Source organism: Mobula birostris, chromosome 8 (genome assembly GCF_030028105.1).
Source record: "Mobula birostris isolate sMobBir1 chromosome 8, sMobBir1.hap1, whole genome shotgun sequence".
Taxonomy (NCBI): domain Eukaryota; kingdom Metazoa; phylum Chordata; class Chondrichthyes; order Myliobatiformes; family Myliobatidae; genus Mobula; species Mobula birostris.
This window is the reverse complement of record NC_092377.1, coordinates 117,778,481-117,795,827: the sequence shown is the minus strand read 5'-3', so window position 1 is coordinate 117,795,827 and position 17,347 is coordinate 117,778,481. Positions and strand designations below refer to the sequence as shown.

Here is a 17,347-nt window from a genome sequence, read left to right as displayed (position 1 = left end):
CAATTCCAGTCTCCGTATCCCTGGGTCAGACCCACACAGAGAGCACCGTGCACAGTTCCAGTCTCCGTCTCCCCCTGGGTCAGACCACACTGGGAGCATCGCGCACAGTTCCAGTCTCCATATCGCTGGGTCAGACCCACACCAGGAGCACTGTGCACAGTTCCAGTCTCCGTATCCTCCTGGGTCAGACCACACTGGGAGCACCGCGCACAGTTCCAGTCTCCAGACCCCGATAACACTCTCCCGATAAGTGACATTTGCCGAGCACAGAGACAACCAGTGTGCAGGAAGGCCGTGATCCCAGATCGGGGCACGGAGGAGCTCGTCAGAGCCGGGAATAAAGACAGCAAGAGTCTATACAACGATTTTATTGATTTATTACAGAGCCTCCGGAGAGGGAGGTGGGGTCTTTAATTCGCTGCCATCGTTTTCTCAATCCAGGAGACGAAGTTGCAGACGCGAGTGTAGACACCGGGGTAAAACCTCTCGGCGCATCCGTAGCCCCAGGAGACCACACCTTGCAGCATCCCGTCACACACCACTGGTCCGCCAGAGTCACCCTGTAGGGAAGGACGGGGACACGGATTCCGTCACCAGCTCTAAGGGACCGAGGCGTAGGACGTTCGGTAGATGTTTCACCGCCTCCCCTAGCAGCTGGATATTCATGAGGGTCAGGCAGTGGGGTGGGTGGGGGGAGCGGCGTTGGTCAATTTGCGAGAGTGTGGAGGGAATTCCATAGCGCAAAGATCGGACAGCTGAAGGCACGGTCGCAATGGCGGAGAGAGGGAATTGACGGTGGACAGGTCGAGATCGGAGGAAGGGGAAAATGGAGAAGGGGTGCAATTCTTTACAGCTCTCCCCCATCTCCCACCGATAGTGGAGAGGGAAGGGTGCTGGTTGTCGGGGCCGGAGAAGCGCTATAAGCGCCGAGAGAGGAAGTTGATCACAGAGAGGGGGAGGGAGGGGGTCTCAGAGACGGGGATGTACTAGGGCCGGAGTGGGTCACAGTGAATGGGGGGAGGGAGTAGGGGTCGGAGTGGCGAGTTTTGCTGTACCTGGCAGGAATCCTTGCCTCCCTCCAGGAATCCGAGGCATATCATGTTGTTGGTGATCATCCCCGGATACGAATCCTCGCAGACCGTCTGGTCGAGGATGGGGGCTTTCAGACACTGTAACTGGTAACCGCTGACGGCTGGGTACGCACAGGCCAGGGTGTGGAGAGGGGTGGGGGGAGAACGTTAGAGCCAGCAACCACTCCCCAGAGCGACGCAACGTCCCTCGGCATGAGAGAGGCTAATCAGCCCCTCTACTCTACCCTATTATCTATTGGGATTGTTGCCGCCTTCAGATCTCACCGTAGGCACCCTCTCCCTTTCCCACGCCACCCCTGAACCCCAGGAGCTAAACGCCACCAATTCCGGTCCCACATCGTCGAATGGTACTGATGGTTCTGGAGGAAGTTCCAGGCACCATCTCCCTCCCTCGCTGGATGTGAATCTCTGCCCCTATGCACTCCCGGAACTTTCCAGAAATCTGACTAACCCCACCCCCCCCCATCTTTCTCTCTCTCACCCCTCCCTCTCCCCGTGCACTCTCTCTTCTGCTCTCGCTCTCTCTCTCTCTTTACCTCTCTCCCCGCCCGCCCTCTCTCCTCCCTCCCTTTGCTCTCCCGTCTCTATCTTTCTCCCTCTCTCACACTCTCTCTCCTCGGATCTCTCCCTACCACTATCTGTTCCTACGAGCTTCTCCGCCTCTTCCCTTCTTCCTTGCCGGCTCCCTCACTCCATCTCGCACAATCTCACACTTTCTCTCCCTCTTTCTCTTTATCCACCCTCCTGCCACCTCTGTCTCCCCATACTCTCTTTGCTACCGCTGTTCTCTCCTTCCTTCTCTCCGCTCGGTCCCCATTCCTCCCTCCTCCCTCTATGTCTGCTCCCTCTCACCCCACTTTCGCCTCACTCTCTTTTCTTCTCCTTTACCCACACTCTCACTTTCTCTCGTTCTCCCCGACTCCGTCTCTCTCCTTCACCCTTCTCCTCCCTGCTCTCCTATCCCCTCACCCCCTCCCCCGTTCGCTCCCTTCTCATCCTTTCTCACTTACCTGCAGTCACACTTTGTCTCTCTCTCTCTCTATTACTCTCCCATCTTCCGACTCTTGCCAGCTCTCTCTCTTTTTAAATCTCTACGTCCTCACTCTCTCCATCTTTTCATTCTCCCTTACCTGCTCTCTTAAAGCTGTCATTCCTTCCCCCTCCTCCTCTCCCTGTCCCATCACCCCCTCCCTTTCCCTCCCTCTCCCCACCCCCATAAGCACCTCTCTCCCTCTATGCACTCTTCCTCCGCCCACTTTCCCATCACCCTCTCCCCGATCCTCACCTGGGTCCTTGGTGTTGCCCCAGCCGGAGATGAGACACTCATCGCCTGCCATTGGGCACTGCGTTGGGAGCGAAATAGCGGCCACGTTGCGGTTGAGAGCGGCGGGCCGCGACAGTTTGATCAGCATGATATCGTAGTCCAGGGTGTAGGGGCTGTACTGGGGGTGGCGGAGCACCACCTCAGATTCGATAAACTGCTCCGACCCTTCCGCAACCGTGATGTCGTGTTCACCCAAACGCACCTGGATACGTCTGCGGGGAGGCGGAGGCAGCAGACTAGTCACAACCCTCAGGAAAACGTCGCTGTACACATGTCTCCAGCATATAGGGCCGGAGGGGGTCACAGAGAAGAGAAGGGTGCAAGGGGTAACAGAAACGGCGAGGGGTGTAGGGCTTGGAGAGGGTCAGAGAGGCTGTGAGGGATGTAGAGTCCGGAGAGGGTCAGAGAGACTGTGAAGGGTGTAGGGACCGGAGAGGGTCAGAGAGACTGTGTGGATGTAGGGGCTGGAAAGGGCCAGAGAGACTGTGAGGGATGTAGGGGCCGGAGAGGGTCAGAGAGACTGTGAGGGATGTAGGGGCCGGAGAGGAACAGAGAGACTGTGAGGGATGTAGGGGCCTGAGAGGGTCAGAGAGACGGAGGAGTTTAGGGACCGGAGAGGGTCAGAGAGACTGTGAGGTTGTAGAGACCAGAGGGTGCAACAGAGATGGAGAAGTGTGTATGAACCGGATGGGATCACAGAGACGGGAAGAGGTGCAGCTGCCGGAGAACATCCCAGAGACGGGGAAGAGTGCAGGGCCGAAGGAGGTTACAGACACTGAGTGAGGAGTGTAGGGGCTGGAAGGGTACGCTCGACTGGGCCTAAACCGTTCCCCTCCCCTTTGCCAGACTTGCCTCTGGTAGCAATGGGCAGCGGACACCACCCAGTTGTCGCTGATGAGCGACCCGCCACACATGTGGTAGCCGACGTTGAGTGAGACGATCCAGGGGATGGAGTGTTCAGGACACTCGTACCCCCCGACGATCTTGTCGTCGTCGCTGGTGGGAGCGGCGGCTGAGGGGGCAGAGAACATGGTTAGACCGATGTGATGAGTAGAGAAAGTGGAGGGAAGGAGAGATAGAAGAGAGGTAGACGGCGAGAGTGTGGCGAATGGAGTAGTCGGTGACATGGGAGAGGTTGGAATAAGGCGAGCAGGTGGCCTGAAAGGAGAAGAGGGAGGAGAAGGGTATTACGGAGGTGGAGATGAAGGGGTAGGGGGAGAGGAAGTAGGAGTGAGGGAGAGGTGACGGAGAGGCAGAGGAGAGGGAGGAGGGAGGGAGGTCAGAAGTAAAGGTGAGGTCAGAAGGAAAGGTGTGATATAAGGAGGGGTAGAGATGGAAACAGGTTGAGAGGGAAAGAGGGGGCTGGGACGAAGGAGAACAGGAGGGGTGAAGGGAGGAGTAAGGAGAGAGGAGGATAGAGGGGAGAGGAGAACGCAGATGGAAGGGGAGCTGAACGGGGTGATGCGAGGGGAGTAAGTAGAAGAGACCATGGAGGAATGAAGAGAGAGTGAGTGAGCGAGCGAGGAAGGCAGGCGGGCAGCGGGGAGGAGGTAGGTTGCTCCTCGGGGTGAGCGGGAAGGATGAGGCGGGGAGTGATGGCAATCTGCAGATGACCTACCAGCAAAGCCGATGAAGGCGAAGAGCAGGAGCATTTTCATTGTGACTGATGTCCGGAGACTGAGGCACGGTAGGTGCCGAGGGAGCATTTATACCCGATCAGGGACCCTTATCGGCGGGAGAGCTGCAGCTGTTGAGGGAGCTCGGGGCAGTCACAAGACGTCCCGTCCTTGAGCAGTGGGTGGGGGGGTCACCTGTCAGATTCCCAGCTTCGACCAAACTGGTCAAGGACGAGGAGCAGGGATGAGGGTGAGGGTCGTCACCGGTTGCTGGGAGCATGGATGCGGGCGTGGATCTAATCCAGCAAGGACTCAGACGGTGGGGAGTTGAGGAAGGAAAGTCTCAATAGGGGTGTTGTATGACCAGGACTACCCTCCCACTGCATCACCGCGCCTCCCACAGCGCTCCCTCCACGCGGAACCGTGACCTCTCCTCGACACAGGGCCGACCCGTGTGAGACCCTCGCTTTCGCACCCTGAATCTCGATTCCCCACCACCCCTGCCCTACCGTTCCTTCGGTCAGCTAGCAATTTTTCCCTTGCAAGACCGGACCTGTGTTGTACCTTCCACCCACTCCCCACCCCCATTCTTTGCTTCTCCCTCTCTTCTCCGTCTCTTGTATATCGGCTCTCCGCTCCGTGTCACCTCTGCCTCCACTCCCTCATTACGGCTGACCCGCGCTCTCCACGGTATACGACCTATCTGACTGTCTCACCGCAACTACATCATCCTCTTTCCTTCTTTCCCATTCCCGACCCGGCCGACCCCCGCCCCTGTCTCTTGTCCCATGCTGCCCGCCGCTGATTGCGTACCCTCGCTTCACCGACACAGCACAGGGCAGGTCTCTGCTTGTCCCCCCTCCCTCCTCCACCCTCACTTGCCCCTTCATCTTTCTTCCCCCTCACCCTCCATCCCCACGGCTGACCCGTTGTCTAATCTCTCCAACACCTCTCCCCCCGACACAGGACGGATTCGCGTGTGTCCTCCTCTTCCACTAACTCTACCTCAGTGTCCCCCTCACCCTACATCCCCCCTTTTGCATCCTCCTTTGTCTTTCCCTTTCCCCGTCGCTTCCCGCTACGCCTCCTATGTCCCCCTCTGGTCCTCCTCACGATTGACTCACGCTCTCTCCCCGCGGTACAGGGCGCGTTTTCCTCCCCACTCCTCACTCCTTTGACCTCTTCCCATTCGTAGTGTTCTCCCACACGCCGCTGCGGACCCGTGCTCAGCGCCTCCGGGCATACCCGCACATGGTGTCTCTGGATTTGAACCCCCCCCCCCCCCCCGACCTCTCCACACCCCTCTCGCCTTCTTCCCCTCTTTCGCCACGGCTGACTCGCGTTCTCCCCCGCTATCAAGGTACAAAGGGTAGCTTACTGTCCCCCATCCCCACTATTTTCCTCACTCCCTCCCGACCCCTGTCGTCCCTGCCCATCCTTCCTCACGACTGAGCCGTCACAAGGCGGACACGCTGATGGCACACGACACCACTGTGGAGGAAGGCACGGAGCAGCGGCTGCCCGTGGCCCAGGTCATCCCGCAACCCTTCTACAACCCCCGCAGCCTCGACAACGACATCATGTTGCTGCGGCTTGCCGCCCCGATCATCTTCGACTGCAACGCGCAGCCGGTGCCGCTCTCCAGCAGCTGCCCGAAAGCCGGCCTCCAGTGCCTCGTTTCTGGGTGGGAGATATAATCAGAGGATAAGGGATTGAGGGGGAGAGGGAATACCTATGAAGGGGAGAAGGAGGAAAGATTCTGAGGGAAGGGGCAGGAGGGAGACGGAGGAGGAGAAGGAATCGGTTATGTTATGGAGATAGGTTGAGCAGGTTGGAACATTATTCCTGGGATTGTAAGAGACTCAGGGATAGGGTGAGCTGGTAAGTGCGTACATCATGAGGGACGTGGATGGTATAAGTTCAAGGTGGGTGGGGAGAGGTTTAATATGAGCTTGCTGAGCTTGTCTTTCACACGGAGTGTGGTCCGTACATGATGGGCTGAAGAATTGTATAACTCTTTGATCTATTACTTTGCTTTGGGGTTTGTTGAAGTAGCCAAGGGTACAGGTGCTGCCCACGGATCTCTGAAAGGGATATCACGGTAGACAGAGTGGTGAGGAACGTGTTTGGCACACGTTATGTTGCAGTGGTACAGGACGAGGCCACACTTGGAGTATTGTGCTCTGTTTTCGTCACCCTGTTATAAGGAAGAATTTATGCACTTGGAAAGAGGCAGAGGAGATTTACAAGGATGTTGTCGAAATCCGATCGATTGAGTTATAGAGAGAGGCTGGACTGGTTGGTACTTGATTCCCTGTAGCATAGGGGACAGCGGTGCAATGTGTTCAGTTTTGGCCAACATTAAACTGGAAAGAATGCAAAAAAAATTGCGAGATTAGTTTCGAGGGCATGAGTTACCGGGGGAGGTTAAGAAAGCTAGGGCTTTTAGTGCTTGGAGTTCAGAAGACTGAAGAGTGAACTTATCAATGATTATAAAACCATAGGGTGAATGCACACAGCCTTTTCCCCCGAGTTGGGGGAGTCCAAAATTAGAGGGCACAGGTTTAAGGCGAGAGGGGAGAGATTTAAAGGGAACCGCGGAGCAAAGTTTTCACCCAGAGGATCGCCTGTAGATGGAACGACCTGCCAGAGGAAGTGTTGAGCCGAGTACATCAACATTTAGAGGATACTCGGACAGGTAGACGGATATGAAAGCTTTAGAGAGATCTGAACCAAACGTGGGAAATAGGGTGATCTTGGATGGGAACGTTGGTCGGCACCGGCGGGTTGGGCCGAAGAGGCCGGTTTCCGAGCTGTGTGTCTCCCTGACTCGCATCAATACAAGCTGTTGTCCTCTCGCCAGGGTGATTCTGAGAGTCCCGTGGTATGTCATGGGAAGATGGAAGGAATCGTGTCCGGGGGATCGGTTATGCCATGAAAGGTTATCCCGGAGTTTACACCGAAGTCTGCAACTACATCGACTGGAACACGCAAACAATGGCAGCGAACTGGAGCCTCCAAGTCTCAGTAAAATCCCACCATGTTCGACCCGAAATATTGGTGATTCTTTCCCGACATAGATAATAAAACAGTAGAGCACAGTACTGGCCCTTCGGCCCGCGATGTTGTGCTGTCTTTTTAGCCTACTCTAGGATCCATCTATTTCTTCCCCCGCATAGGTCTTCATTTTGCCTGTCCAAGAGTTCTTCAATGCCTCTCACGTATATGCCTCTGCCACCACCCCGGCAACGTTTTCTGCCCAAGAGCCGCACTATGTCTCAAAAAAAGTTACCTCCAACATCTTCCCTATACTTTCCTCCAATCACCTTAAAATTGATGCCCCCTCTGATAACCTATCTTCATTTTGGGAAAATGTTTCTGTCTATCCATTTGGGCTCTGTCTCTCATCATCTTAAACACATCTATCAAGTAACTTCTCGGCCTCTTTCGCTCCAAAGAGAAACCTATCTTTAGAAGACATGCTCTCTATCCAGTAAACGTCGTGGTAAATCTCCTCTTCACCCTCTCTAAAGCCGCCATGTCCTTCCTATACTGGGGCAACCAAAAATGAGCTCAATATTTCAAGTGTGGTCTAACCAGGGTTTCATACAGCAGCAACATTTCCTCGTGGCTCTTGAAAATACCGACGAATGAAATTTAGTGGGCTAAACTGGGGTTGCAAGTTATACAAGGCGTTGGTGAAATCGGTCTTGAAGTATTTCTTGTGAGTAGTTCTGGCCGCCCAGCTATAGAAAGGATGTCATTAAGACGGAGAGGGTGCAGGAATAATTCATGAGATTTGCTGGGACTAGAGGGATAAAGGGAGCTTTGAATTGGCTGAGACTGTTTATCCTGGAGCGAAGGAGGCCGAGGATAACAACAAAGGTTTATGAAACTATGATTAGCAGAGACAATTTGGTCTTTTCCCGGGGTAGGGAAGTCGAAAGATAGATGGCACAGATTTAAGGTGAGAGGGAAACAAGTTTAAAGGAGACCTGAGGGGAATGTTTTACACCCACCCTGGTGTCCGTCTGTGGATCAGGCTGCCAGAGGAAGTGGTGGGAGCAGGTACTTTGAACAACATTTAAAAGACACCTTCTAGTGCGAAGACAGGAAAGGGTTAGAACGAAATGGGCCAAACGCGGGAAATTCTGACCAGTTGATGTAAACTCATTGGTCAGCATTGATGAGTTGGGCCAAAGGGCCTGTCTCGGCGGTCTATCACTCTCTTTGCTTATTCTCCGTCGCCATCCCAATTCACACATTCACAACTCGTATCTCTCGTATCTCATAGATATCTCCCCACCTCTCTCTCTCTCTCTCTCACACACACACAAACACACACACACACACACACACACACACACACACACACACACACACACACACACACACACACACGCGTACACTCACGCACACACACGCACACATTTTCTTCTTCGGTTGTCCATCGAAATCCGATGATGACGTCCACTCCTAACGGTGAGATCTTTGATGACTATACAGTCCTATCCTGGACCCACACGCCCTATTGCAGGTGGGACATGTATATGTGATAGCGGTGGTAGTGGTGGTAACCATGGCCGCATTTCTCCTGGCTCTCTTTTGGTTGTTCTTTCCATCTCCAGAATACGAAACCCGTCCCTACACAGCTGTCGCCAAGTGGTACGGTCAGCAGCAACATCCTCCAGGTCCTCGGGTCTGATCTTGCACTTCCTTAAAGCATTCTTCATCTGATCCTTATCGCGCTTCTTCAGCCCTCCAGCTGAGCATCGACCATGATGTAGCTGGCCGTATATCACTCTGCCGGGTAGCCGACATGGAGGCATCCTTATCACGTGCCCCAGCCTCTGCAGTTGACGCTGGGTGATCATGGCGTCAGTACTTCTGCAGTTGGTCTTTACAAGTATTTCAGTGTGAGGCACCCGCTCACGCCAGGTAATTCCCAGGATGCTCTGGAGGCAGCTTATGTGGAAGCACTCCAAGGACTTGATGTGACGGCTGTAGGTTACCCAAGCTTCACAGCTATAAAGGAGGGTGGTACCACTTCTGTCTTGGTGTTATTGACAGTCAGCCCTATCCTGCTGTACGCTCTCACCGCCACAGCAAGGACAGTCTGAAGATCATCCGGACTATGGGCCACAGGACCATATTCGTCTGCATACTGCAGCTCCAGGACCCGCTCTCTACGGAGTTTGGTGGTTGCGTGGAACTTCCTGATGTCAAAGAGGTTGCCATCTAATCTGACGTCCACTGCCACACCGCTGCTGTCTTCAATCTCGTTGTGGAGATGCTTGGTAACACACAAGAGGAAGATATTAAAGAGCACTGGCTCTAGCACACACCCCTGCCTCACCCCTGTGTGTACAAGGAAGGGCTCGGACTCTTGTCCTCCTGTGGTCACCTCTCCAAACCTGAGGAGGACATTCCATAAGAGTTCTCTTTGCACAGTGTCGAAAGTTTTGGAGAGGTCGACAAAGGCCGTTATCCGTCCTGATGTTGCTCCCGGCACTTTTCCTGAAGCTGCCGGGCTGTGAAGATCATGTCGATCGTGCTCCTGTTCTTCCTAAATCCACGCTGTGGTTCAGGCAGCATTGACTCGGTGATGTTGCTGATGAGTCTCTGAAGCATCACCTTAGCCAGGATCTCTCTAGCAACAGAAAGCGGTGATGTGCCCCTACTATTGCCGCAGATGGCCTTGACATTATAAATGGCAATGGTGTTGGCATTTCTCCATTGCTGTGGGATGTTCTCATCAGTCCAGGCCTTGGTGATGTACTGGTAGAGGGTGTGCGTACACATGTACCCCCCGTTCTTCAGTAACTCAGCAGGGATATTGTCAGTGCCAGGGGATTTGTTGTTCTTAAGGGAATGGACAGCTGATAGGACCTCCTGGAAGGTTGGTGGTAGACTGCGGTCTTGGATAGGAGGAAGTTCAGGCAGTTCGTCCAGGATGGTGGCGTCTGCGTCAGAGTCCTGATTAAGCAGAGTGTTAAAATGCTCAGCCCACCTCAGCAGAATGGTATTCTGATTCTTCAGAAGTGTTAGGCCATCCGCTGCTTTCAGGGGAGTAACACATCGATTTATTGGGCCGTAGATGGTTTTGACAGCATTGTAAAAATTATGCATGTCATTATTATCAGCAAAGGACTGGATTTCATGTGCCTTTTCAGTCCACCACTCATTTTGTATGGCCTGTATTGCCTTTTGCACTTTCCTCCGAGCTGCCTGCCAATGCTGCCTGATGCTGGTGGATGAAGGGTTGTCTAAAGCAGCCCGGTGTGCTTTGTGCATGTCCTTAAGCAAGTTGTGGATGGTGTCCGAGTTATCATCAAACCAGTCTTGGTGGTTCCTGCTCTTATGACCGATGGATTGGGCTGCTGCCTCATAGAGCTCAGAGCTGATATAGGCCCACTGTTGTTCCATGGTATTTTCTGACCTCAGACAAGGTTGCAACTCCCTTAGTTTCTCAGCTAGGATGCGTCGAAACTCACTTCTTGCTTCTGTGTTTCTCAGGCAGTTGCAATTTAGCCGCTCTTTATTGGGTTTTTGCAGCCGCAAGGGGGGGACGCACTTTCATATGGAGCTTGGACACAATCATACGGTTGTCAGTCCAGCACTCTGCACCTCTCATGGTATGGGTGATGAGAACATCCTTGATGTCACTCCGTCTCACAATGATGATGTCGTTCATGTGCCGATCTTTAGAGCGAGGGTGTAACCACGAGGTCTTATATTTTGCCTTCTGCTGGAAGATGGTGTTGGTCATGGTAAGGTTATGCTCAGAGCAAAGAGTAAGTAGCTTCATGCCATTTGCATTCACCTTGCCAATACCATGCCCACCTAGCACTCTACTCCATATCTTGTTGTTCTGTCCCACCCTAGCGATGAAGTCCCCAAACAAAAGGATCTTATCCAATGTCTGATAAAAGCCTTCCTTGGCCTCATTCTCAGATGGCAAAGTTGGTGCATAGGCACTGAGAAGCGTGGCATAACGTTTCTTTACCAGGAGGATGCACACGGTCATTAGTCTTTCACTAATGCCAGCAGGTTTTTCTGTGAAACTTGGTAGAAAGGTGTTCTTGATGGCCAATCCTACTCCGTAGAGATGTTGTCCACCTGGGAGGAAATCTTTCCAGAAAAAGGTGTAACCCATCCCTTCCTCTGTTAAAGAGCTTCATCCAGGAGCCTGGGCAGCAATGTCGATGTTGTAGTGCCTTAGCTCAGCAGCGATCAAGGCTGTTCTCCGGTGAGGTCTGTCAGAGAGGCCAAACGAGTCCAGGAGAGTCCTTACATTCCATGTTGCCAGCTTTAGGTTGTATTGTTTCTTATTTCCACTGCAGTACCCAGTCCATTCGTACCTGCTCCTGCTGCCAGACGCCCCATCGCCGTCAGACTTCAACCATATGTAAGGTCCAGGTATTGTTCACCATGATCAGAGGTGGAGACCTGCGCAAGGAAGATTTTGAAGTGCCACAGGGGGTGCGCCATCCCCAGTAGCACTATCTTCACCATGATGAGGTAAATCCCGGTGGCAAGGGTGATCCCAGGAAAACCGCTCCCTCACCTTGGCTGCAGGAGGCTGCCGCGTCCTCGGTCTGTTAAGGACCGCCTATTGCGCATTGCTTTTCTGCCAGGGTGTGCTTCCTTTGCCTTGTCTCAACAGACTTAGCACAAGGCAGCGAGGCTATTTGTCCATAGATGGGACAGTGATTGACGGGCGCCAAGGCGTGTCCACAAGGTGGTGGGCCTGCACGCCACGTCTGGGGCCCACCACTGCTCCGAGATCCCCTGTAGTTTAACCTGGGACCGTAAGATACCCAGTTGCCATGTGTGGCTCCGAGGAGGCACTGCAGGAGTCTTGGTGGTGGAGAGGCTCTGTACCGGCAGGAGGAGGCTTACACACTCGGCTCCTCTCTTCACCCTCTATTAAGAAGGCTAGCCAGTGGCAGTAGCTGTGAGCCGAGAGTAGCAAGCAGAGAGCACTGCGCGGCATACAGCATGCAGCATGCACTAACTACAGGCACTGCTACTCTACTGTACTAGACGCTTCACACACACCCTGTGAGCAAATACTCCCTCCCACACAGGCACACATACACACACTCACTCGCACACACAAGCACACTCACACACACCCACGCATCTATACACACACACACACACACACACACACACACACACACACACACACACACACACACACACACGCAAACGGGATCCACGGTGGGGTAACTAAAGTCTGAAGAAGAATGTGTTTAGGGGTGAGGGACTTTGGGTGAGACCCAGCATCTCGATGGACTAACTGAGGGAATGATCTGTCTGGCTGGCACTCAAACAGAAGTGTTTCACTCTATCTCGGAGCACTCGGTTGCAGACCACCCAGGTAGCCTGAGTTTGCCCTCGCCCTGTCAGTGTGCGGGAAGGCATTAGCAAGCAGGGCGTTAGAATCCGATTGGTTCTGGAACCAAGAGCAAACAGACAGCGTAAGGGGAAGAGTTAAGGACAGAATCAGAATCAGGTTTATTATCACCGGCATGTGACGTGAAATTTGTTACCTTAGCAGCAGCAGTTCAATGCAACTTTTAACATGGAAAAGAAAAAATAATAATAAATAAGTAAATCAATTACAGCATACATATATGGAATAGATTGAAAAGACGTGCAAAAAAACAGAAATACTGTATATTAAAAAAGGTGAGGTTGTCCCATGGGTTCAATGTCCATTTAGGAATCGAATGGCAGAGGCGAAGAAGTTGTTTCTGAATCGCTGAGTGTGTGCCTTCAGGTTTCTGTACCTCCTACCTGATGGTAACAGTGAGAACAGGGCATGCCCTGTGTGCTGGGTGTCCTTAACGATGGACGCTGCCTTTCTGAGACACAGCTCATTGAAGCTGTTCTGGGTATTTTGTAGGCTAGTACCCAAGATGGAGCTGACCAGATTTACAACATTCTGCAGCTTCTTTTGGTCCAGTGCAGTAGCCATTCCCACCCCCCAGACCAGACAGTGATGCAACCATTCAGAATGTTCTCCACGGGACATCTATAGAAGTTTTAGAGTGTATTTGTTCACATGCCAAATCTCTTCAACTCCTAATGAAGTGTAGCCGCTGTCTTGCCTTCTTTATAACTACATTGCTACGTTGGGACCAGGTTATATCCTCAAAGATTTTGACACCCAGGAAGTTGAAACTGTACACTCTCTCCACTTCTGATCCCCCTATGAGGATTGGTGTATGTTCCTTCGTCTTACGTTTCCTGAAGTCCACAATCAGTTCTTTCATCTTACTGATGTTGAATGCCAGGTTGTTGCTGTGGCATCACTCCAGTAGTTGGCATATCTCACTCCCGTACGCCCTCTCGTCACCACCTGGGACTCTACCAACAATGGGTGTATCATCAGCAAATTTAGAGACGGTACTTGAGCTATGCCTAGTCAGACAGTCATGAGTATAGAAAGAGTAGAGCAGTGGGCTAAGCACATACCACTGAGGTGCACCAGTGTTGATTATCAGCGAGGAGGAGGTGTTATCACCAATCCGCAAAGATTGTGGTCTTCTGGTTAGGAAATCGAGGATCCAATTGCAGAGGGAAATACAGAGCAAACACGAGGAAATCTGTAGATGCTGTAATTTCAAGCCAGATGCACAAAAAATGCTGATGAACGCAACAGACCAGGCAGCATCGATAGGAAGAGGTACAGTCGACGTTTCAGGCGGAGACCCTTCGTCAGGACTAACTGAAAGTGAGAGGGGGAAGGGGAGATCCGAAATGGTAAGAGAAGACAGGAGGGGGAGGGATCGAGCTAAGAGCAGGAAAGTTGATTGGCAAAAAGGGTACGAGGCTGGAGAAGGGAGAGTATCATGGGACCAGAGGCCTAGGGAGAAAGAAAGGGGGAGGGGAAGCCCAGAGGATGGGCAAGGGGTATAGTAACAGGGACAGAGGGAGAAAAAGGAGAGAGAGAGGTAAAATATTAAAAATAAATTAATAATAATAAATAAATAAATAGATAGATAGATAGATAGATAGATAACGGATAGGTAAATACTCCATCTGTTATTTATTTATTTACTATTAATTTTTTCCCTCTCTCTCCTTTTTCTCCCTCTGTCCCTCTCACTATCATCCTTACCCATCCTCTGGGCTTCACCCCTCCCCCTTTCTTTCTCCCTAGGCCTCCCGTCCCATGTTCCTCCCCCTTCCACAGCCTCATATCCTTTTTGCCAATTGTCACGTACCCCGTGACGGGTTAAAGATCCAGCTGAAATAGAAAACACTTTGGAGTCCAGTATTGCTATGAACTAATGGTATTTATTAGTAACTACGCAATACAGTGATATAAAACCAGATATGTAAAACTGGTTAGCAATGATTAGACATGTATAAGTGTGGAAATATATGAAAACCAAGCTTCTTCGAGTCTCAGGGTAAATAGATCGTCTTACAATGATGAGTAAAATTCAGTTCAGTTCGTGGTATGGAGTTGACTGGTGATAGAGATTGAGAGGGGTTAGAGTCTTCAGGTGAGCTGACGCCGTCTATCTTCCCGTTGTCCTCCGAAATCCTTTAGAAGTCATCGACTGTGCCCGCATCTAAGGGGACCGTTCTTCTGTGGTGGAATTGTCAACCCAGGCGAGGGTTGGACACAGGAATAACTTCCCGCTGGTCACACCCTTTTCACACTGCGAGAGCCAATGATCGATCCTTCAAAACCCACCTTTCCTGTGGGCACAACAAAGTTCATTCAGGGTCCAAAACCATGTGTCTGTCAGTCTATCAGCTGACCTATTTATCTCAACGTGCTGAACACCAGCTGTCCATCAAGTAGCTCCTCACTTCTCTCTCAGTAAAAACATAGAAGCTGCCAGTATCCTTGCAAACTGTAAACATGCTGCAGAGAAACCAAAATACCATCTCAAAGCAGTCTTCGCCTGTCACTCTCTGTCTCTTAATTACAAGCTGTCTGGTGTTGAACAACTTTCTCTCTCTCTTTCGAAAAGCACATTTCATAGGAGTAATTCAGGACACCGTCCCACCCCCTTCCTTTTACAAAAAAGTGTTTGACGAAGACGATACATTGTAACAATACACGTATAATCATCAGATATCAGAGCAAAAACTTGTACAATTTCTAAGTTAACATCTGGATAAACAATCAGCTATAATGTTGTCAGTAACTTGGACATGTTTGATTTTTAAGTCATATTTTTGCAATATCAAACTCCAATTTAATAACCTTCTACTCTTATCGTTCATCTGAGTTAGAAACACCAACCGATTGTGATCCGTGTAAACCACAAGTGGTCTCTGGGCAGGACAAACATAGACTTCAAAATGTTTCAAAGCCAGAATAAGTGATAGCAATTCCTTTTCAACAGTGGAATAGTTTTTCTGATGCACATTAAATTTTTTTTGAGAAATAAGCTACTGAGTGTTTAATGTCATCCACACCTTTCTGTAACCGTACAGCCTCAGCAGCCTCGTCACTAGCGTCTGTTGCTATAGAGAATGGTTTCAAAAAATCAGGTGCTTTGAGCACAGGATGGTTTTCAGATGTTTAAATGCCTCCTGGGAAAAAGGTCATTCCATACAATTCTTTCACTCTTCCCTAGGAGTTCTGTTAGAGTGAGAGCGATATCTACAAAGTTCTTACAAAACTTACGATAGTACCCAACCATTCCCAGAAACCTTCTCATAGCTTTCTTGCCGTCAGAACAGGAACCTCAGCAATAGCTTGAGACTTGGCCTGTACCGGAGCAAGTTGGCCCTGGCCTACCACGTAGTCAAGATATGTAACTGTGGCATGACCAAACCCACTTTTAGCGAGGTTCACAGTAAGATTAGCCTTGGGCAGCCATTCAGACACTTCTTCTACAACCGCAATATGCTCTTCCCACGTGTCATTCCAGACCACTAAATCATTAATGCAAGCCCCTGTGTTTTCTAGACTTCTAACCGCAGAATTGATCATTCTTTGAAATTTCCCTGGAGCATTTTTCAACCAGAAAGGTAAAGCATTATATTCATACAACCCAGAAAGTGTGACCAACGCTGAGAATTCTCTGGCCCTTTCAATCAAAGGAACACACCAACATCCTTTGAGCAAGTCAATTTTTGTGAGGTACTTAGCTTTTCCCACTTTATCAATACGGTTATCCACTCTCAGGACAGGATAAGCATTTGTCTTGGTTATTGCATTAATTTTCCTGTAGTCAGTACAGAATCTCATGCTACCATCTGGTTCAGGCACAAGAACGCAGGGCGACGCCCAGTCTGAGGTAGATTGCCAAATGATACCAGTTGCTAGCATGTAGCTAATTTCTTTTTCAACCCCTCTGATTTTCTCGAAGTTCATTCTGTAAGGATGCTGCTTAATGAACTGGACTGAATTGACAACGATGTCATGCACTGCTGCTGTGCATCGTCTTGGAATGTCAGGAAACAAATATTTATGCTTGTTAACTAATTCTTTCAATTGTTTTCTCTGTGTAGGCTCTAGATAACGGACTTTATCAGTATGGTCTGCCAAAATAGTGGAATTCTCAAGTCTTGTTGATAAGATATTCAGTTTGTTAAAATGATCTTTTCATAACAGTACTTATTGGTACCGTCTCAGAGTCATAAGACTTCAGCATGTTTACATGTACTAATTGGGTCGCCTTCCTTCTTTCGGGAGTTTCAATAACATAATTCGAGAATCAATTTTCTTAATTATGTGGTATGGTCCATGAAATTATGCTTTGGTGGGGGTTGGTCACAAGGGCGAACAGCACCAGCACTTTATCTCCAACCTCGAACACCTGCTCCCTCGCTCTCTTATCAAACCAATGCTTCATTTTAATTTTGGAGTTTTGGAAATTCTACCTGGCAAGGTCACAAGCCTTGTTAAGCCTTTCTCGGAATTTCAAAACATAATCTAACACACTGACACGCACTTTTGGGTTAGACCATTGCTCCCTGAGCAAGGTCAAAGGTTCTTTGGGCCTATGGCCGAACATGAGCTCAAAGGGGCTGAACCCCAGGAACCCTTGAATGGTGTCTCTCATGGAAAAAAGTAATAAATGTATCCGTTCATCTCAGTCCCTGTCATTCTCATAACAGTAGGTTTTAATCATGGTCTTTAAAGTGGAATGGAACCTCTCTAAAGCCCCTTGAGACTCCGGGTGGTAGGCAGATGACACAATTTGTTTAGTCTCCAGCTCAGAAAGTATTTGCTGGAATGTTCTTGAAGTAAAGTTACTACCCTGCTCAGACTGAATTTCTTTTGGTAAACCTACCAGTGCGAAAAACTTGCTGAGTGCCTTTACCACAGTCTT

General features: G+C 50.6%; 1 protein-coding gene and 1 pseudogene across 2 annotated transcripts; one reads left to right on the top strand and one right to left on the bottom strand.

Moving 5' to 3' along the window:
* Nucleotides 1-410: 410 nt before the first annotated feature.
* On the bottom strand, nt 411-4,076 carry LOC140201623 (trypsin-like). Of its 2 annotated transcripts, XM_072266006.1 has the most exons (6): nt 4,034-4,076; nt 3,268-3,427; nt 2,377-2,627; nt 1,295-1,304; nt 1,056-1,185; nt 411-560 (listed from the first exon to the last, which is right to left on the bottom strand). In XM_072266006.1, exons 1-6 carry the CDS (start codon nt 4,071-4,073, stop codon nt 411-413), a joined length of 741 nt encoding a protein of 246 aa, XP_072122107.1. In that variant the 5' UTR covers nt 4,074-4,076. The 2 variants fall into 2 exon arrangements, with proteins under 2 accessions (XP_072122107.1, XP_072122106.1); XM_072266005.1 differs by lacking the exon at nt 1,295-1,304 and having other exon boundaries at nt 1,056-1,192.
* A 1,430-nt stretch (nt 4,077-5,506) lies between these two features.
* LOC140202045 (trypsin-4-like) lies at nt 5,507-10,562 on the top strand (annotated as a pseudogene).
* The last annotated feature ends 6,785 nt before the right edge of the window (nt 10,563-17,347 follow it).